Genomic DNA, 19,024 nt, shown 5'->3' with positions numbered 1-19,024 from the left:
GCTGTGGTATCTGAGTCACAGGTCAGCTGACGCGTGTTCGATCCCCTTTAGCACTCCTGCGTGGTCATGCAACGTCCACTTCCCTGGTTCCAGCCGCCACCTAGCGTCCACTTGCATTCACGCAGCCTTTCTCGCGTCATCCAGGTAAACGCGATCGATTGGTCGAGTCTGCGCAGGTGGTGTAGGAAGTGAAGTTCAGAGGCCACATCTGTTGGGAGTCAACAACAAAAAAAAAAACCGGGGACACCTTCCTCCTGCTCCTCTTCCTCTCTAACCCACCGGAGCTGTGTTGCGGCGAGCCGAGGACCCCTCCATCCACCAGCTCCATCTTTTCGGCTGCGTCCAACTTTTTCCCACCGGGGCGTTTTCGAGAATATCGCTGAACGTTTGCTGAACGTTTCCTGAACCGTCCGATCGAGGCCGTAGCACGTAACCTGCCGCTCCTTTTTTTCACGCCGCTTTCGCTTTGTCCGCGCTCCCTCCATTCAGTGCCCTCCCCACGGGTCATGTAGAGGAGTCGTGTCGCTGTGCGGTTAAAGGCTGAGGAACAGATCGACACAGGAGGAGGCTCTGCCGGTGAATGCTGCACCGCGTGCCCGCGCACAGGTGCACGCGCCACCATGTTGCTTCACGCGCTCCTGCTCCTCCAGCTGCTGTCATGTGGGGATCTGGCCTGCACGAGGAGGCTGCTCTCCACACACGACCACGACCAGGACCAAGAACGTGAGAACGATTTTCATATTTTAACATCACCCCTAATCAATACACTGATCATCCCCCCCACCTCTGTGGTGTCTTTATCAATCAGTCCCCCTGATAATCTATAATCTATGACTCTGGTGCAGTGATTGGCCCAGACTCACCTGGGGTCAGTGTTTTTACAGACTCATTCAGTGGTGCCGCAGTGTTCCACATTCATACTCATTAATATTAATGCTGATCTTTTATTTTAGGTCAGAATTTTAATGAACATTTTTAGTTGTGGGCTGGATCCACGGCATCTGTCAGCTGTGCATCGTGTCTCAAATAGCTTCTTAGGGTGTTTGCATTATTTTGACGTGTACGGTAGAGGTCGTGGTTAGTGTTTGTTGTCTGTATTTGGTGGCAAATGAGGATTAATAAAGACGATCTGATCCAATCCAATCATCCACACTGTGCGTCTGTCCCAGTGTTCGTAGATGAGGGGGACGCACACTCGTTCCTGGGTCGCCAGCTGCTGTTCAATCGGTTCGACTTTGAGATTTTCGTCCCCGGTAACCTGGAGAGGGAGTGTCATGAAGAAGACTGCAACTATGAGGAGGCCAGGGAGGTGTTTGAGAACATCCCGGCTACAGTTAAGTGATGCACCCACTGGGGACATTGAATGAGCTCAAAGAGCAGAGGTGTCCGTACTGATACTGATGGTCTGTTTTACAGGACGCTTTTTGGAAGAAGTACAATGACGGTAAGAAAGACAGAGAGAGAAACTCTTTCACAATTAATTCTTGAATTCATCAGCAAACATTATGAGAGGAGTAGTGGATGTTATCTCAAGGAACGCTTGCGTCTTTTTTTTTTTTTTTTGCAAGTACAACTTTAGTGCTTTCCCAAACCTGTTTCCCCACTTATTCAGCAGTGCACCGTCGCTTTGGAAAACAAATGCTCGGTCTACAACTCAGGCAGTTGCTCAGATTGAAACTGTGGGTCAAACTGTGTGTCTTGTGGTTTTGTTTTTACATCATAGAGATATTACTGTAAATAATTAAACTAGTTTCAGATGAGGAAGAGGAACAGTCACGTATTGCTCAGCTGGGTACTTTTATTACATGTAGTATAAATGACTGACATTATCTGACAATCTCAGCACTGTCCTGTTACGCTCTGTGCTTTGTGATGATCCACAGCTAAGGACAATCGCCCGACACGTGTGGATGTGACGTCTCTCCTGGTGGGACTGATTATTGCTGGAGTGGCCATTGTTGTCATTGGCCTCCTGCTTTGGTATTTCTGCCATGGCAAATGTAAAGATAATTTCAGCCAGTCAAGGTGAGTGGGAGGGTCTTTATTACCAGTAAGACATACAACCATCTTTTAGTGGCAGTCATTTCAAGTCTGTAGATACTAGTGCAACTCTTTTGTACCCAATACAGTATTTGAATAAACCAACAAGCTAAACATTTTTGTAATATCTACTGTATAATAAAACATACATTATTCACGAGGATATTTTCATATGCTGACAACTGACACTCAGTTTCTACAGTATAATTGGACGCTCCTCTGTCACTTTTCTGTAGTTATTACCTATTAAGGGCTGGGAATGACATTTCATCGATTCATCGAGAGATTATTTCTCAATTACCCATCTTGTCTTTAAAATAAAATTTGTGGAAAATCTTTCAGTTTTTCCCAAGTCAGCTTTTCCTGACAAAAAAATATTTGAAAACTAGAAGGGCACTCAAAGAGCATATACCTCCAGGCTGAGTGGCCACTTCATCACTTCATATTCCATATACATGTATTGCATCAGATACATAAACCACATACTCAGAAATGTTCTGCGAAATACTCACAATAAACGAAGGCAAAATATACATTCCCTGACATATTGGAGAGGAATATTTGTTTGAATAAAGACCACCCTCCATAAAAATACAAATATTTATTTCCAAAATCCCGATCATTACCTGGATCTGAAACAAATTTCTCCTATTTATAGATATAATCACCCTTCAGATGTTGGATTTATTAATTTTTTATAAAGATCTCTGCATTATTTCTTGAGATATTTACAAAAAGCTTGAAAAACACCCTATTTGGCAATGTTAAATAAAAAAAACAATCCTGGATCTGCCCCCTGATCCGGTTCTGCACCAAAATTTCATGGGTTCTTTCCGCCCTGAAACCGCGTCCTTCCATCAAGCTTCATGGTAATCCGTCCAGTAGTTTTTATGTAATCCTGTTAACAAACAAACAAACAAATGCTGGTGAAGAAAAATCTCCTTAGTGGAGGTAAATATTCAGGTCACGAATCACAGTCGGAAAATAAATCAAATGTTTTCATTTAAGACGAATGAATGTTCTGTAATTTGCCTGTAATTTGACTGAAACTGTTGATCAGTTATCCCCATTTTTGCTGATTAAGTTTCTGTTGGTTAAATGTTTTGGCTGTGCACCTGTTCTTATAACATGCTTCTGCTTCTTGTCACACCAGGTGCCACCCACAGTTGGGAGCCTAAAACGTACATTTTGTTGTCCACAGTTGTCTTATCACTTCCAGGTTATCACTAACCTCAATACATAAGTAGGTCACAGGTGAATGACATATGTGTGTCTATGCTTCTCTCACAGTTCCATACGGGTTCGCACTGGGAGGACTAACGCTTCTCTAATAATGCGCCGGCTAGAGGAGGTGTCCTTAAACCCTGTGCAGCCACCTGGGCCACCACTCCCTATGGAGGAAATCACCCCCCCCGGATTGCCTTCCTACGAGCAGGCAATTGCAAAAAGTGGACAGCACGACGCCCCACCTCCTCCCTATCCTGGGTATTTGCATATGCTTTTGTGTTTACATTTTGCACACACATCCACATTGATGAGGACTAGGTTCTGGACAGGACCAAACAAAACCAGAAGACAAGAAATGTCCGTCCACCAGCTGAAGCTCCCACTACATTTTTAGTTATCTCCCAGATAAGGATTTAGGCACAGACCTGAAGAAGGGCCTTTTAACGCTATGTGTTTAATGGTCTATATAAATACTAATTGTTTAAAGGTTTATTTAACATTTTGGGCACAAGCCCTTTATTCAGTGGCCCAAAACGGTACCTGGGAGTTTATTAAAAGCTTTGTGGGAGCTTTGGTTGGTGTGCGGACATTTCTTGTCCTTTGATTCTACACAAGTTTCTCAAAGTTGAAAGGTTTAAGGGAAAACAAATTCATTGAAATTCAAAAACGGCTTCACACATATTTGTTTTTATATTGACCTAAACCTACCCAAGTTTAAACTGAGCTTTGAAGCAGTTGAATGTTGTCGTTCTGAGCCTGAAGAGCAAAACAGTGTCTAAATACTTCCAGCGTATGTTATATAACTCACTTTTCAGGTTCCTCTTCTACACTCACACATACATGCATTCCCAATCCAGGCTGCAGTCACTGACAGGTATTTTATGCGTAGTTTACATCTTTCTTTGTTTCTGGTTTTAGGTCACGCCCTGGAAGCATCCGGCGGTAGTACCTTCATGAATCGGAAGCAATACAATACAACTATCTTTCACAAATGTTTTAATCATCACAAGATTTTAAATGGTGCCTTATGCTACTCACACATCATTCCATCTTCTCTGCTTTGTTGGTGTATCTTTTCCTTGGAAGTGTAATGTTCTCTCTTTCTGACATACTTCTCTTACACCTCTTCTATTTCCTCAGCTGTGGGTTCAGTCACATAACCTCTACCCTCTGCCGAATGAGCTTTATAATACATTTTTACTCAGTTTGCTGCTTTATTTATCAAAATGAAAATGAAGAATCAATACAGTGTTGGACATGAGTGCTTTAAACTGAGGGAATACTTTTTCTCTTAAAGGGTGGTTGTTTTCGATACAAGATGCTGAGTGAAAGATTAGGGTTATGTTTCATTACACTAAGTATTAATGGTAATCACTGAGAGAGACTGGTGTGTTGTCATATGGTTCCCTGTCTCTTTCTGAAGGAAAATTAAAACATGGTGTGATGGTTCACTTTGCCATGAATGAAAAACATCAAGAGTTTTTGATGCACTGGTCTACCAGCTCTACTTTGTAATTACAGCTGTAATTACCAGATTTTTTTTCATGTGCTGATTTTGTTGTTGCTTTATTAAGTTATATTGTGTCTGAAATTTATATAATTATGAGAGCGCTCTATTAATATGTGACGTTTTTAATTTCATGATCTGTGTTGTGGTTGGTTTTATTAAATGTATTATGAACTCTTCAGAGACGGTTTTATAACATTTACTCAGGACAATTTTTACAGTTAGACCATTATTGCTGTGATGACTATGATAGTAACACTGAGAACAGATGTTCAGCATGTGTGTAACAAGGCCACTCAATTAGCTGTAGTTTGAATGAGTCTCATTTTAATGACATGAGGATTTACCAAGGCCTCGTTGGTTCAGGCTGACCCGAAGCACTAAAAAAAAAAATCTTTTCCAGATGTTTTTTGTCTCATCTGCCAACTGTGTGTGAGACTGTCAATGTGTGTGTAAACTGAAGAGAGCTGTAGTGGCTATTTACTCATTTTGTAATTTTTCAGGATTTTCTCATCCACATTAGATAAAACATGGTTTATTCTTCAACTGTAAAAGACATATGTGCAAACTGGAACGCTGAGGTTGACATCATCCTGGAAGTATAATGAGTTTACACCAAAGCAACCTTCTTATGTCACTTTTCTTCTGTGTGTGAACATTGACTCATAGAGGTTTTCATATCAGATTTGAACACATCTGTATGTAAAATGTTTACGGTTGTCATTAAAAAGGCTGAGGACTATGTTCAAATGTTTCAAGAGCATCACGTGAGATTACACTATTTTTAAATGGGTTGAAATAAATAATAAATAAATAATTAATAAATGTTATTTTTACAGTCAAAATGTATGTCCAGAATTGTCTGACAAGGACACGGAGATGTTAAGATGACAACATTTCTTTTGGCCTTCTTTAATCAAATAAACATGTAAATTTCCTGTATCACACAAACAAAATGCATTAAAGAAATGTCAGCAGCTCCAGGCAGGCCATACGATTTTAAACACCATATCAAGATATTGGATACTGTTTGAACGCTTGCGTGAATACCAATACTGAGAAATTGCCATCTTTACCTGTTAAGAACACAAAAAAATGAAACAAGTAGGAATATACAGTGTAGATAATTCATCTATTTATTATCAAGGATGGCAAATGGTTACCAAAATAAAGTGTAGCTGCTGACAAACGTTATTTCAAGGTCTCACAAAGTGGAACATCTCTCAACTATTCTCTACAGAGGATCCAGTGACGTGTAGGGGCTCGTAAAATTGCATTTGCCTGTTTATTTTTTATAATTTATTAATTCATCAGGAGTTTGGGCCGGATGATATGACCAAAAATGATATCAAGATAAAAAAAGAAAAACAAATAAATGATTTTAAAAAATTGAACTTTTGTTGTATTGCTATTAATGATAATGATGTTTGGATGGTTATTGTTTTATTGCCCTGCCCTACCAGGAGATAAATGAGTATGCACAAGACCAGATGGATGGATGGACTTTATTGATCCCAAAGTGGGAAATTCCTGTGTTAGAGCAGCAAGGTACCACAGTATATAAGATGTAAAAACAATATAATAACAAAGCTATAGAAAATATACAGGATAAAAAACTATATATAGAATGTACATAAATGACAGTGCAATGGTAAGACTGCTTTAAATCTTGACATTATCGTTATTATTTCAACACTTTACTAACGACGTCAGTCCTGGTGTCTCTCGGGAAACCTCCTGGGAAACACGCAGGTGGGAGTCGCACCAACTCTGAGGTGGAAGGAAGGGAAAGTAGGAAACTTGCAGCACCAAGTGTGCGGTGCATCCTGGGAAACCTACTGACATGGGTACGTGAAGCCATGCAGGGCTTCCACGGCTCCACGGGACGGGAGGTGAACTCAGACTGACGAGCTCCGAGGAGGAAAAGGGCTTTTTTAGAGTCGAACACACCGCAGCCTTCACGGAGGCTCCGGCCGGACTGCTCTGCCCGGTCGCTCGGCGGTGTCGGACGCGGGCTGCCGCCGCCACTGCTGCTGCTGCGATGCGTGTTCGCTGCTCCACGAAGCTCCGTCGGGGAAGTCGCTCCTTCACCGGATGATGGACAGGAACTACCCGACCTCCAGCTTCGCGGACGCGCTGGCTCCACCAGCACAGACCGTAGCTTCTTGGGCCTATGACCGCAGCGCAGCTAGTATCAAGCCGAGGTAAGGGAAGATAAAGCGGGAAGGTGGTGGGTCACCCTCCCGAAAGGAAAGCTCGGGGATGAGGGGGGCCTAGGAATAAAAAGTGCGGGGGTCCCGGTTGTTGTCTGCGGACACGTTTTAGTGAATTCGAGCGGGGTTGCGGAGCCGCTGAGTTGTCAGTGTTTTCTTAGCCGCCGTCACTGTCGCCCACCTTGCTAGTTTTCGCTAGCACACCGTCCCCTCAGCATGGCCCCCGGGCAGAGTTAGGAAAACTGCGGACCGGTGTTGTTTTATATCTGGAACAAGTTTAGGACACATGGAGCTCGGACTAGCATCGCATCGGCCTCTTTTCTCCACCCACAGGTGCTCGTAAAGCCCAAACAACAGAGGTAACTAGCCACCAGAGCTAATCATGTCAGTCATGGCTCTTCACATTAGTGGTGCACAGCTCCTGGGGTTTTCTGAGGCGACGTGTCCCAGGCTCTGTGTTTCTGTGCCACTGTTATTGGTTTATTTAGAGTTAGTGGACCGTAGCTGTCTTTTATATATATATTATATAATGTTTAATAAAACAGACGGACTGAATTCAGCTGCTAAACCAAAGTTGCAGATCTCCAACTACAGCAAACACTGGTATGTTCCTCCATATGTTACAGTGATGTAAAGTTAAATGTCTAAATTGTAGTAAAATAATGTATCCACAAGCAGACAGCATGTAGCACTCAAAAGTAGCTCTGATAACAATAATAATAAAATGCAGCTTAAGGTGCTTTACTTCGTTTATTATACTTTTATTTAAACATACAGAGTCCTGTTGAGATTAAAAATCTCTTTTTCAAGTGAGTCCTGGCCAAGACAGGCAGAGACACAAACAAAGTACAAGTTAAACAGGTAGAAAAACTAGAGAGATACAACCTCAAACATGAGTTAAGGTGCAAAACAAACATCCTACAACATCGGTCAAAAACATCGACATGCCAGCGATTCCCGTTACATCAGTGATACTTGTGCACGTCCAGAACCCCTGAACAGACACAATCTAGGTTCCCCCGGACCCCACTTTGAAAACCCCTGCTTTACGTAAACCAGAACAACAGCGGATTAGCAACTGAACATTTTAACACAATAAAAGATACAACGGAATGTTGATCAATGAAGGGTTGAAGCAATATTAAGATTGCAATTTATAAATATAAATGGTGAAAAAAATCAAAGCAAGATCGTAAAAACAAGAGTTGATCATTTTTTAAAGAAAAACATGTTGAGGGAGAGCGTTTCTAACATGTGGTGGGATTTTGTTCCAACTTGCATAATTACAGAAAGCTGTTTCACCATATTCTTTGTAGTTTATCGCAACTGTCCTCCTCCCGACCCCGTGCAACAAACAATTAGTTATTTTACCATGAAAGAAAGAGCATTAAGGGAAAGGTCCGAGGAGGTAGACTACAGAAATGATCACTCGGGTGACTTGTTGCATAATAAACAACTAATTACAACAACTTTAATATTCCTACGAGCAGACTGTGATGATTAATCAAGTGAGTTATACCCTTTATTTGCTGAACACAGGTTCAGATTACATCACTTCTCCATGTGGCATGACCTAAATAACACTTGTGGTATGTTGAGGTGAATTAGACCAAGAAATCATCACTGATGCGCTGACAGATGCATTTGCTATAATTTCAGCTATCGGTGAATCTAAAACATTAATTGATTACACTATGAAAAGTAAAATGAATCGTCACATGCTATCAGTTGTCATCTGGGATACTTCACTACCACCTTCTGACCACTGTCCTGGAAGGTGATCTCAAACTTCGGACCCCCACTGCACAAATTGGGGTTTGTTGTTACATGATGTGTTCATTTTCACAAGTTAATAGTTAGTTAGCAGTGAGAGGTTTCATATGAAAAGAGGATTGTGCATTTGTGTTGGAGGGACCAGAAGTAGAAACAGATAACTCCCCTTCAACTCTGTGTTCTCTGTCCTCAGATGTTTACCTTGCGGCTGAAACAGTTCAGATCCGACTGGCTGGATCTGATTACTTGTGATTTAATTTCTGTTTCCCATCAATTTTCTCCCAGGAGAATAAGAAGTATAATAATAGACATAAAATTACTTACTTTTCACTTTTTCCCCTAAATAGTTCAGGCAAACAGAGTTTGCTACTTTCCATGAGATGTGATTTACTTGTTCATATAGCTGTGTGCTCTGCTGCTTGTGAGAATGAGAACTCACATGTTTGTTTGTGTGTTCATGCAGTCCCAGTTATGGTTCAACACACCTTGATGCAGAGCTCCTCCAGCGGCAAGGCTACACATCCACCCACCAGCTTCCCACCTACACTACGTCACAGCTTCCTGTTGCAGCAGGTGAGTTATGGATGTCTAAGTTTAATATTCAAATCACACGACGTGCATTTTTGGAAATGAGCTATTGTGGTGACATATAATTTTGATTCACACTTAAATTACAACTCCTCATAATTGTAATATATTATAATATTGCAATTAGATTTTTTTATATTGTTGAGACCCTCTGAACACAAAACATGAATTTTCCATTGTTATTGGTGGAGATGTCTCAGAGGTAGATATTTTAGGCAGACTGTTTGCTTTCATTTGTTAAAGTTTAAGTAAATGTCACAAGAGATAAACATTTCTTTTGCTTGCTTTTAAGGTGAACTATATTTTAAGATGTTGATTTTATTTACTTGTGACATGGGATCTATGTTCACATAGTCTCTTTCAGTGATCATCTTCCTCTTCTGCTTTTCAGGAACTCTTGACTCAAACAGTAATAATCCTGAGACCTCAATCATGAGCTTCCTGTCAGCCATGGAGTCGAGAAGCCTTCAGGCTGGTCCTGTAAGTGCCTCACTACTTACTCCCTTTAGACCCCCATCATGGCCTGCAGGTGAGAGCACATCCAGTTTAATTATTTTGATGAAAAAGTCATTTCATATAAGTATAAGAACAATATTAAAACTGTTTTTGATTTTTTTGTTACGCAGGTACAAACTCCTCCACCACAGAGCTGTACTTGACTGGTGCCTTGCCTTCCACTGCCACCTTCCCCTCTCCAGCTGCTCTGTCGTCCTATCAGCACGCTGGTGCCTACCCTCCCAGGAGTTATGCTACCAACCCTTCCCTGGCTCTCCAGGATCCAGCCTTCAGCACTTCCACCAATGGCCTGTTTTCTCACCCCGACCCCCTCCTACATCTCAAATCAAGCCAGACCGTGCTTCCCACTGCCCTGGCCTTCAGTCATCTCTCTGCCCCTGCTCTGGGCTCCACTTTGCCTGTCCAGTCTTCCACATACCGCTCAGCCCAGGAGTCTGCCCCCCACCTCCTGCAACCCCAGTTCAGCCTGCTCTCTTCTACCGTGCCTGCCCCGCAGCCCTACGCAACCACTGTTTTTTCAGGCTCCATTGAAAGAGCTCTTCAGCGTGAATGTAGTGTGATCAAACACCACCAGAGGCCTTCTAGCAGTCACACAGCCTCAGAGCAGTTGCCCAATTCTGAGCACTCGTTATCGGGGTACTTTGTCTCTGGCAGTGAAGCAGATGTGTCCTACCAGCAGGACCCTGCCCGTCAGACTCCAGTGTCATGCAGCCCTTCCACAGGAGTAGATTCATCTCAAGGGGTCAATGGCGCTCCGCAGCCTAAAACAGACTTGGTAACTCAAGCTTATTCGACTACGTCAGTGCCAAAGGCTAAAGACTGCTCTGCCAAACTAGCTCCACACTCAGCTGGGGGTGAAGAGAGTCACAGCCACACTCAGAACCTGCCGAGTGGGTCTCCGGAGCGATATTCTTCCCCAGGGCACAACCAGAATTCAGTGATTTCTAATCAGCAGTCTCTCCACCTACCGAGCCTAATGTCCAACAGTTTGTCTCAAACCTACATCACCCCACACACACAGTCACAGACCCCCAGTTCCACCGCAGACAAACTGTCATCCCTTTACAAGACCCTGCCTTCTCTCTCTTGCCACTCTGGCAATGTGGCAACTGTCAGTCAGACACTTGTTTACTCCACCAGTCCCAGCCTGAGCCAGGAGCAGCAGGTCCAGTACGGAGCCCAGGTCCAGGGCTTGTGTTTGGGGAGTCTCTCGGAGAGGTACCCCACATCCCACTCTCAGGGTTCTCCTAATGTGACTTTTACATCTCAGTCACAGGGACAAGCTTCAGTGACTCATTCTCAGAGCTTTGCCACAGTACAATCCATTAACCAATCCCTTAACTCCTCCTACCCACCCACATGTGTTCGGAGTCTGTCTGCATCCAATTCTACGCAGGACTACACTCTCATGCAAGCCTCAGTGGGAGGTAAAACGCACGACACTCTCTCCCAGCAACATAAATATGTTCTGTCTGCACCACTGCCTACCTTCTCTTCATCTGCTCAAGCCTTACACAATAACGTCAGATCCTCTATACAGGATGTAAAGCCAACATACGGCAAACACAAACTTGAAGAGCTACCGATGCAGGACCTTGAGGCTCTCCACCAGGCGACTATGGAGGCATCGGCAGCAGACAACAACATGGCGGCCCACAATGTCATCTATGTTATTTCGAAAATGGATGACCATCACAAAACGCAAAGTGTTATCCGAAGCAATTCCCGCTCTGATGACCAGCTCATGGGACTGGGTCATACACACACGGAGCAAGTAAAGGATGAAAGAATGGGTTCCCTCAACCAACAGCACATTCATCTAATCAGCGCCAACGGTCAGGACACTGCAAACATAAAAACTGCAAACTCCAGTATTGTATCTTCACATGTACCTCTCCAACTCAAATCTCCTGAGCCACATCAACAAAACCACCAGAATCATAATCAATCCCAGAGCCAGATCCCGGCAGCCCACACCCAATATATCACCATCCCCAGCACTCAGGTTCTCCTCGAGCCCAGCCAGATGATTTTGCTTCAGCAGCCAATTGTCCACCAGGGTCAGAACCCTTCAAAGTTGGTATCAGTGCAAAGTATCCAACAGCAGCAAGGTTTGGGCCAAGTGCAGGTCCAGTATCTCCAGATGGATCGGGAACTGCTAGGTCCCACTGGCACTGAACCCCACAGTCAGCAGCAGGACACAGTTGTGTCCGAGCAGAGCTCAGGATGCCCTGATTCCTCGAAACACCACTACAGCCACTCGGCAAATCAGCAGTCAAACGATGCCAAGAACCACTTTGCTCTCAACTCCATTTGCTTCCCTGAATCTATGCTACTCGCAGATGAGAGAAACATTTTGTCGAATGTTGATGACATCCTGGCTGCCACGGTCGCGGCCTGTGGCGTCACGCCGCAAGACTTTGTCAAGGCTGCATCCTCCACCGAGGCTCAAATGGCAGTGATGGCACATGCGGCTGATACTAAAGGACACTACCAGACTGTGGATATAAGGAACATGTCACCTAGTTTCTCCTCAGCACAACATTCGATCCTCACCAACACTAACTCCCACACTTTGACCATGACACTAAATGGACCTCAGATGGCCACAGACACTCAGGTCAGCAGTTCTGACATTAATACAAATGGAGATGGAGGAAGCTCTGAGAATGATTATCACTTAGGTGGGCAGTTGTATGATCCCTCCGGTCTACAGAGCAGCATCAAAGATAATCTCAAGTGTATTAAAACAGAGGATGGTCTTATGGAGGGCCCAGGCGGAGAAGACTACCCCAAAAAGAAGGCTCGCTTCAAGTCCTTGACCAAACCAGGTGGTCCTGAGGAGGACAGTGGACAGGTCAGAGCGGCCAAGCGCAGTGGGATGGTAAAACGGCAAAACTCCAGGGGCAGTGACGTCAGCTCGCCATCTACTTCACACAGCGTATTTGATGGTTGTCCGCAGCAGGAGAGAATCAGGCAGAAGATTCGTGAGGTGGAAGAGAAACAGCCAGAGGTCAAAACCGGCTTCATTGGCTCCTTCATTGACTTCATAAAATCTGGCCCCAAGCAGCAATATTCTCCGAGTCCTACGCGAACGATAAGTCGACCCAGAAAGCTGTCCACCTCATCCAAACCACTGCCATGTGTTTTGCCCGCTTTGCCTGCTTTGCCACCCAAGTTGCAGACTCTGCCGGGGCCTGTGATTTCACAGGAGAGTCAAGCAATGAGCTCCCATCAGAAACGTCTGGATGAAGATCTGCAAAAGAACTTAGAAACGCTGCCGTCATTCAGCTCAGATGAGGAGGAGAACACCGGGAAGAACCAGGCCCTGAGGAACAGCATTAGCTCGGCACTCTCGGCTCTGGATGAGTCTTCAGATCGGAAAACCAGGACAGGTAATAACAAAAACACACATCTAAGCTCTCTGTATGTTACCTGAGCATCAACCTACTATTGTTTATATTAATAATCATAAATTGTTTTTCGATTCTTTTTTTTATTACAATTTACAAAATTATACCATATCCTCAGAGGTTTGCCACAAATACCACAAACTTTTCTTTTTTTTATCGAAAGTGAATTGGATTAATGCAGCGTAAATTAAAATTTAATTAAATGTTTTCTTAAATGTCTTATTATTTACATGCGTGTAGTCATTTCACTTCAGAAAATGTTTTTCTTCAACGTATTCATATGCTGCATCTACAACCCTTCTCCAGAAAACACAATCCCTGGTCCGATGATGAAACCAGATCAAGTTCCCATCATGCAGCACGCCATCAAAGAGACCTGTTTCCCACAGGTAACCACTCCTCTGCAAGCAACAAACTCCGTCATGGGAACGGCTGCATTTGCTGCTAAAGACAACTCCAAAGAGATGGCAGCGGGACAGGTGGCTGTGCAGCTGATGAGTGTGGCCATGGAGGGACTGACTGACGAGGAGCTATCGGACAGTGGAGGGGAGGGAATGTACCGGGAGAGAGATGAGTTTGTCGTCCGGAATGAGGACGTTGAAAACTTGAAGGTACGACTGGTCAACAGCATGGATGGAAAAATGGATGCTTGTGAACATGAATTTTTAGACGAAATCATTATAAATGAAATAAATGTTGAATGTGACCTGTCGGAGCTAAACTATATCGCCCTCTGATGTAGTCGCCCTTATTTAAATGAACATCCTTGAAGGATGTCTATTTGCTAAAAACCAAACCTGCGCTTTCCCTGTAACACAAGCTGCTCAACCCCAAATTAGGAATAGATATTCATATCAGATCTCATGTATGCTCAAATTTGAACAGTTATACTTGCTTATCTTGAACCTGAACTAGTGCCGCATTCTGAAACCTGTCCTCTGTACTCTGTCATGTGCATGTGTCCAGGTAACAATGAGAGCAGGGAGTGAGCCTCCGGCCATCTGGAAGGTCCAGAAGGCTTTGCTGCAGAAATTTGTGCCTGAACTCAGAGATGGAAAGAGAGTCTTCTCAGCCACAAACAGTGTAAGTTAAAGCAGCAGTAATACACATGTATATGCAAGAATGAGTATTTGATCATTCAAATGACTTTTGTTTACTTCTGTGTGTAGTATCTTGGATACTTTGGTGACGCCAAGACCATGTACCAGAGGGTTTATGTGAAGTTTCTGGACACCGTGAACAAAAGGGAGTATGTACGAGTTTGTAGTCGGAAGCCACGTTGCAAGCCTATGAACTCACTAAGGTACGCCAAGAGGACTGACTGATGCAAGGGAAATTTCTTTTTTTTTTTTTTAAATGTGTGTCCTCTGTGGTGTAACTGTCTTGGTTCTGTCACACAGGGGTGTTCAGGTGAAAACTTTACTGGGCCTGACGGCGAATGCTTCCTCAGTCTCCCAGAGCCAGAAGCCCCGTCCCAAACACCTTAAGCCACGGGCAGAACCTCCACCTAAGAAGAGGAGGAAATGGAAGGAGGAGTTTTCCCCCACAGCCTCAGGGTCATCTGCAGAGGAAGGTGGTGAAGATAATGGTACAGCTGCCCTTTGATATTTCTCATTAAATATAGGTCGTTCATGCTAATATGTTTTCATTTTATAAAAGATCTAGTCCAGATTAGCGCTTTAGCGCCGTATCACAGTCCAGACTCGCACACCTGAAAAGGCATAACACATAAACAATTCATGTACATGCCAGTCTAACTAGGAAGAAGATTTTCTTGTTGCACTACTACGAATGAGAAATGGCAATGCTGAAAAGTAAGAACAGGAAAGCTGTGGTGTAAGTCTGGGTTAGATAAGCTTTGCATTCACAGCTGGTAGCCATGTCGCGATTGATATGACACGATCAGGAAGTGAATGTGGGCAACTGTGTGTTCATGTGGACGAAGCCTTAGTTTTGATACAAGTTGATGTGATTTTGGTCTAAATATCTTCTGGATCTTCTCACACTCAGAGTTAAACCCTCCGGTGCCGTTTGCTTCACGGTTCCTCAACACTCGAGCTATGAAGGAGACATTCAAGAGTTTTGTGGAACTGCTCATCAGCGTTGCCTTAGACGAAGATGTAATGACGGCACTTGAGAGGGCAAAAGGTGAGTGGATTAACTTTTTGGACACTGAGCTGTTGTTCTCAGCGAGGGCGGCTTAATAATGGGTCAAATCGGACTTGTCATGTTTCAGATGAGTTGCTGCTGCCACATATGAAAAGAGTGGACGGGATGATCACCGACAACAGGAAACGGCTGCTTCACAAGCTTCCCATAGGGCAAGTCCTAAAGGTGGGTGTCCTCAGAACTACACATTTATGTTTTGTTGTGAGTTTAATGGAAATGAGTATCTCAGCAGAGCAAGTAGAGATGGTTGTTACTTTCTAAATCAGAAATAAATTATCCATCAAACACATATAATATTGACATCAGTCCTCCCCTTCACCTCCTGGTCACACAAAAAAAAAATAAAAGTGTAAAAACGCGTCTTGATCTATTTTGATGACAAAAGGAAAGATAAGAACTCTCAGGACCTTAACGACAGTGTATGAAGCTGTGTTATGTGACTGTTATGTGTCTTCAGGCGGCTCTCGACAGCTTCCCAGAGATCTCAGTGGTCACTGAGCTGAAAAAGGATGGGGAATCTCCTGCCTTCAAGGTGCGTCTCAGTGGTCGGGCCTACAACAAGAAGACCATGAAGCCCTACAAGATGCCTAACAAAGTGCCACAAGTAAGACAAGAAAACTAAGATGATCTGATCACAAGTGGAGAGCTCCACGTTCATCATTTCATCATCTGTTTTTACAGTCAGTCTCCTCATGCATCTCAAGTGACATCTTGTGATTGAATCTGAGTTCCTCGCTCTAGTTAAAAAATATTTTCACTTAATTGTGAAACGACAGTGGGTCAGAAGATGTTAGCTCGGAGGTCATAATGGGGACCAGGACGCATTTACATTCACACTGCTAACAGAATTTGGCCACATGCGTCCCAGACCACTTCTGAATGTGACCTGAGTAATCAAATACATTTTTTTTCCCTCAGTGTGTCTTGGGTGCGTTCTGACTTGTACTTAAAGTTGTCTATTTGTGACTGAATCACCAGAGATGAGTGTTTGTATCGGGTTCAAATGGGAGCCAATGTTTTGGTAAACTTCAGTGTGCACTTATCTGTCCAGCAGAGGGCGCAGTGCCATCATTATGCTTCTCTCACATTTCTAAGAGCTTTTAACCACTCATGTCCCTTTTCCTGTTATGCTCTCTCTTAATAGACTAATACAAAAATAAAAAGCGTTTTTACTTTTCCTCTTTCCAGGAGTACACAGTGGACCAGCAGAAAACCCAGTGGTTCTCTCTGTACCATTCTCTACAACATTACAAGTACCACACATACCTCATGTGTAAGGACGAGGTGAGACATCGTCGTACACACATGTAGACTCTTTTGCTTTTCAGCTTTTACTTCAGATGCTTATTATTCTGCTCTGCCCCTATTGTATTAAAGCCAGTTAATGGAATATTGATAAATACTTAATACTCTTCTGTCCTCTCAGATTGCATCTCTGCGGGTGCAGACAGGAGACCTCGGGCAGGAAGAGACCGTACAGAAGTGTCTGCAGAACGGAGCTTGGGTTGAGGGGCTGTTTGATCGCTTCGGAGAGCTTATCAATCAAGTGCAGCAGGCCTGCAGATGATCCATCCCTGCCAGGGCTACATCAAAAAAGACTTAAATACACTAAGTCTAATACATAAAAATAAGAGGATGCCTCCAGCTCAGAGCGGCAGCGGAGAAGGATGGAGTGAACCTCTCCTTCCAGCCACGCAGAGATTTTAATCAGGGACCTGTCGGTGGACTCATCTGAAAGACGTTCAGGGGTCTGTGGCATAAAAGTGGAATGAGGCCAACTGTGGGATGGCAGCAGAGTTTATGGTCTGTATCACTGCGTCCGAGCAGGAAGCCATAACCTGATCCACAGAGGACAAGGACTTGTCCGGGGACTATTTTGGAAGATCTCCGCATTTTGCTTCTCCTAGCCTTTGTAGCTTTTGTAGTTAAAAGCCCACTTTTATTGGGCCCTTTTCATAGATTTCTAATTTTATAAATCATTTTTTTAGTTGAATACCAGATTATAACCAGTGAGTATGCACTAGATAGAAAGCAATTGGCAAAGGAAATAGAGCACAGCAAATAAAAAGATGCAGAAATCTGATCGCCTACAGCTATAACAAGCCTTCAATCATTTGATAAGTAGGCTCATATACAGAGTTGATATATTGTAAAAAAAAAAATCTCTCTATATTATATATAACCGTAGTTATATACTGTTTGTAAAACATCCATTTTATAATGGAGTGCCAACTTATATATAATGTACATTTTGTATAAAAGAGCAGGGAGGTGGGAACTGCAGCAATTCTCCTTCAGGAGGAATCTAGTAACTATATACTGTATCTATATTGTGTTTTAACACTTCACACAGCCCTTTGCTTATAAGATGCGAAAAGGAAATTGCAGTTCCAGCACTGCTTTCAAAAAAAAAAAAATTAATTTTGTTAATCAAATATTATTACCTTGATTTATCGGAGGGTAAATGAGAAAAAAAATTGTTGTCTTTATACTTATTTACAGACATAGCCTACAGTTTTTGACAAATAGATATATATTTTTCACAGAAGTAAATATTGTTATGTTCTCTTGTTCACTACACTTTTTAAGACACTTTTTTTCCCACGGTTTTAAAAGAATTGACTCTTTATAAGACAGTTACAAGTTTTATGCTATCAAAGTGATCTTGTTCTTTAAAGATGCAGTTTGTAAATAAAGTGCCGCATGTATTAGACGATTGTTTTTGCTGCATTTTGTCTGAGGCGACCGGTTCTAGATTCAGAAAATGCTGTGGTAACACATGAGTAATAGCTTAGAGGGATTTCCTACATGTATACAACACATTATTGCAAAGACTATTGCAAAATACATCTTCATTGCCGAATCACTAACTTAAGGGGAATGAGTGATGTTTGTTCTTCAGTATTTGCTCCATGAAATTACATTACATACATACAACTGTCCAAAATCATAAGAAGATGGTAAAACGTGGCCTAATATATGATCAAGTTAAGTGTTTGAATGATGTGGAACTTTAAAAGTTCATATGTTCTTTAAATCTCACAGGAACATAATGCTTCATCTGCGTTCGCTTGTTTGTTAGTTAGCATGATTATGCAAAAACAGCATGATGCTCAATTGATTCCATGACATTTTGGGGCGGGGCATGACCTAAGGAAGATTGGCTCTAATTCAAGTGTGGATGCAGGATTTCTTTTCGCTGTCTTTAACATTGCAAGATAGTGTTTGTTGATTTGTCAGAGCAAAATTCATAAATCAGGCATGTTAAGAGGACTGATATTCATGAGTGTGGGTCATTTGATGCAGATGCAAATAAAAATCAGGATCTAGTGAATTTAAATGTGGTTTCATAACTGTTGGGGACTGTTGGACCATGGCAGAGAAATACACTCTGCCCTTCTATGTCTAATCATGCCATGCTCTTAAGAAATATTTAACCTTGTACCTAGAACACACCTATCTAAATACCAATCATTCCCTTTTATCGTGGAAATGGAATGCACAGACACTTCTCTCTTTAAAGTGTTTTTACGAGGAAGACTGTTGGATTTTAGAAGTGACAGGAAATGGCTGTGTAC

The 19,024-nt window shown here is 42.8% G+C and overlaps 2 protein-coding genes across 2 annotated transcripts; both read left to right on the top strand.

The window, feature by feature from the left end:
* Positions 1-5,516, top strand: prrg4 (proline rich Gla (G-carboxyglutamic acid) 4 (transmembrane)). Its single transcript, XM_035159208.2, has 6 exons — positions 1-723; positions 1,170-1,333; positions 1,417-1,444; positions 1,884-2,025; positions 3,331-3,525; positions 4,186-5,516. The coding sequence occupies exons 1-6, from the start codon at positions 621-623 to the stop codon at positions 4,211-4,213; spliced, it is 660 nt and encodes a 219-aa protein (XP_035015099.1). The 5' UTR covers positions 1-620; the 3' UTR covers positions 4,214-5,516.
* Positions 5,517-6,520: 1,004 nt separating this feature from the next.
* On the top strand, positions 6,521-18,780 carry qser1 (glutamine and serine rich 1). The gene is made up of 13 exons (XM_035166505.2): positions 6,521-6,978; positions 9,224-9,333; positions 9,740-9,877; positions 9,975-13,259; positions 13,584-13,888; positions 14,244-14,360; positions 14,447-14,580; positions 14,678-14,865; positions 15,288-15,425; positions 15,514-15,611; positions 15,904-16,050; positions 16,635-16,730; positions 16,873-18,780. Exons 1-13 carry the CDS (start codon positions 6,869-6,871, stop codon positions 17,011-17,013), a joined length of 5,007 nt encoding a protein of 1,668 aa, XP_035022396.1. The 5' UTR covers positions 6,521-6,868; the 3' UTR covers positions 17,014-18,780.
* The last annotated feature ends 244 nt before the right edge of the window (positions 18,781-19,024 follow it).

This window comes from Hippoglossus stenolepis, chromosome 1 (genome assembly GCF_022539355.2).
Source record: "Hippoglossus stenolepis isolate QCI-W04-F060 chromosome 1, HSTE1.2, whole genome shotgun sequence".
NCBI classification, from domain to species: Eukaryota; Metazoa; Chordata; class Actinopteri; order Pleuronectiformes; family Pleuronectidae; genus Hippoglossus; species Hippoglossus stenolepis.
The sequence above is the reverse complement of the archived record's forward strand: the minus strand, read 5'-3'. Positions and strand labels throughout refer to the sequence as shown.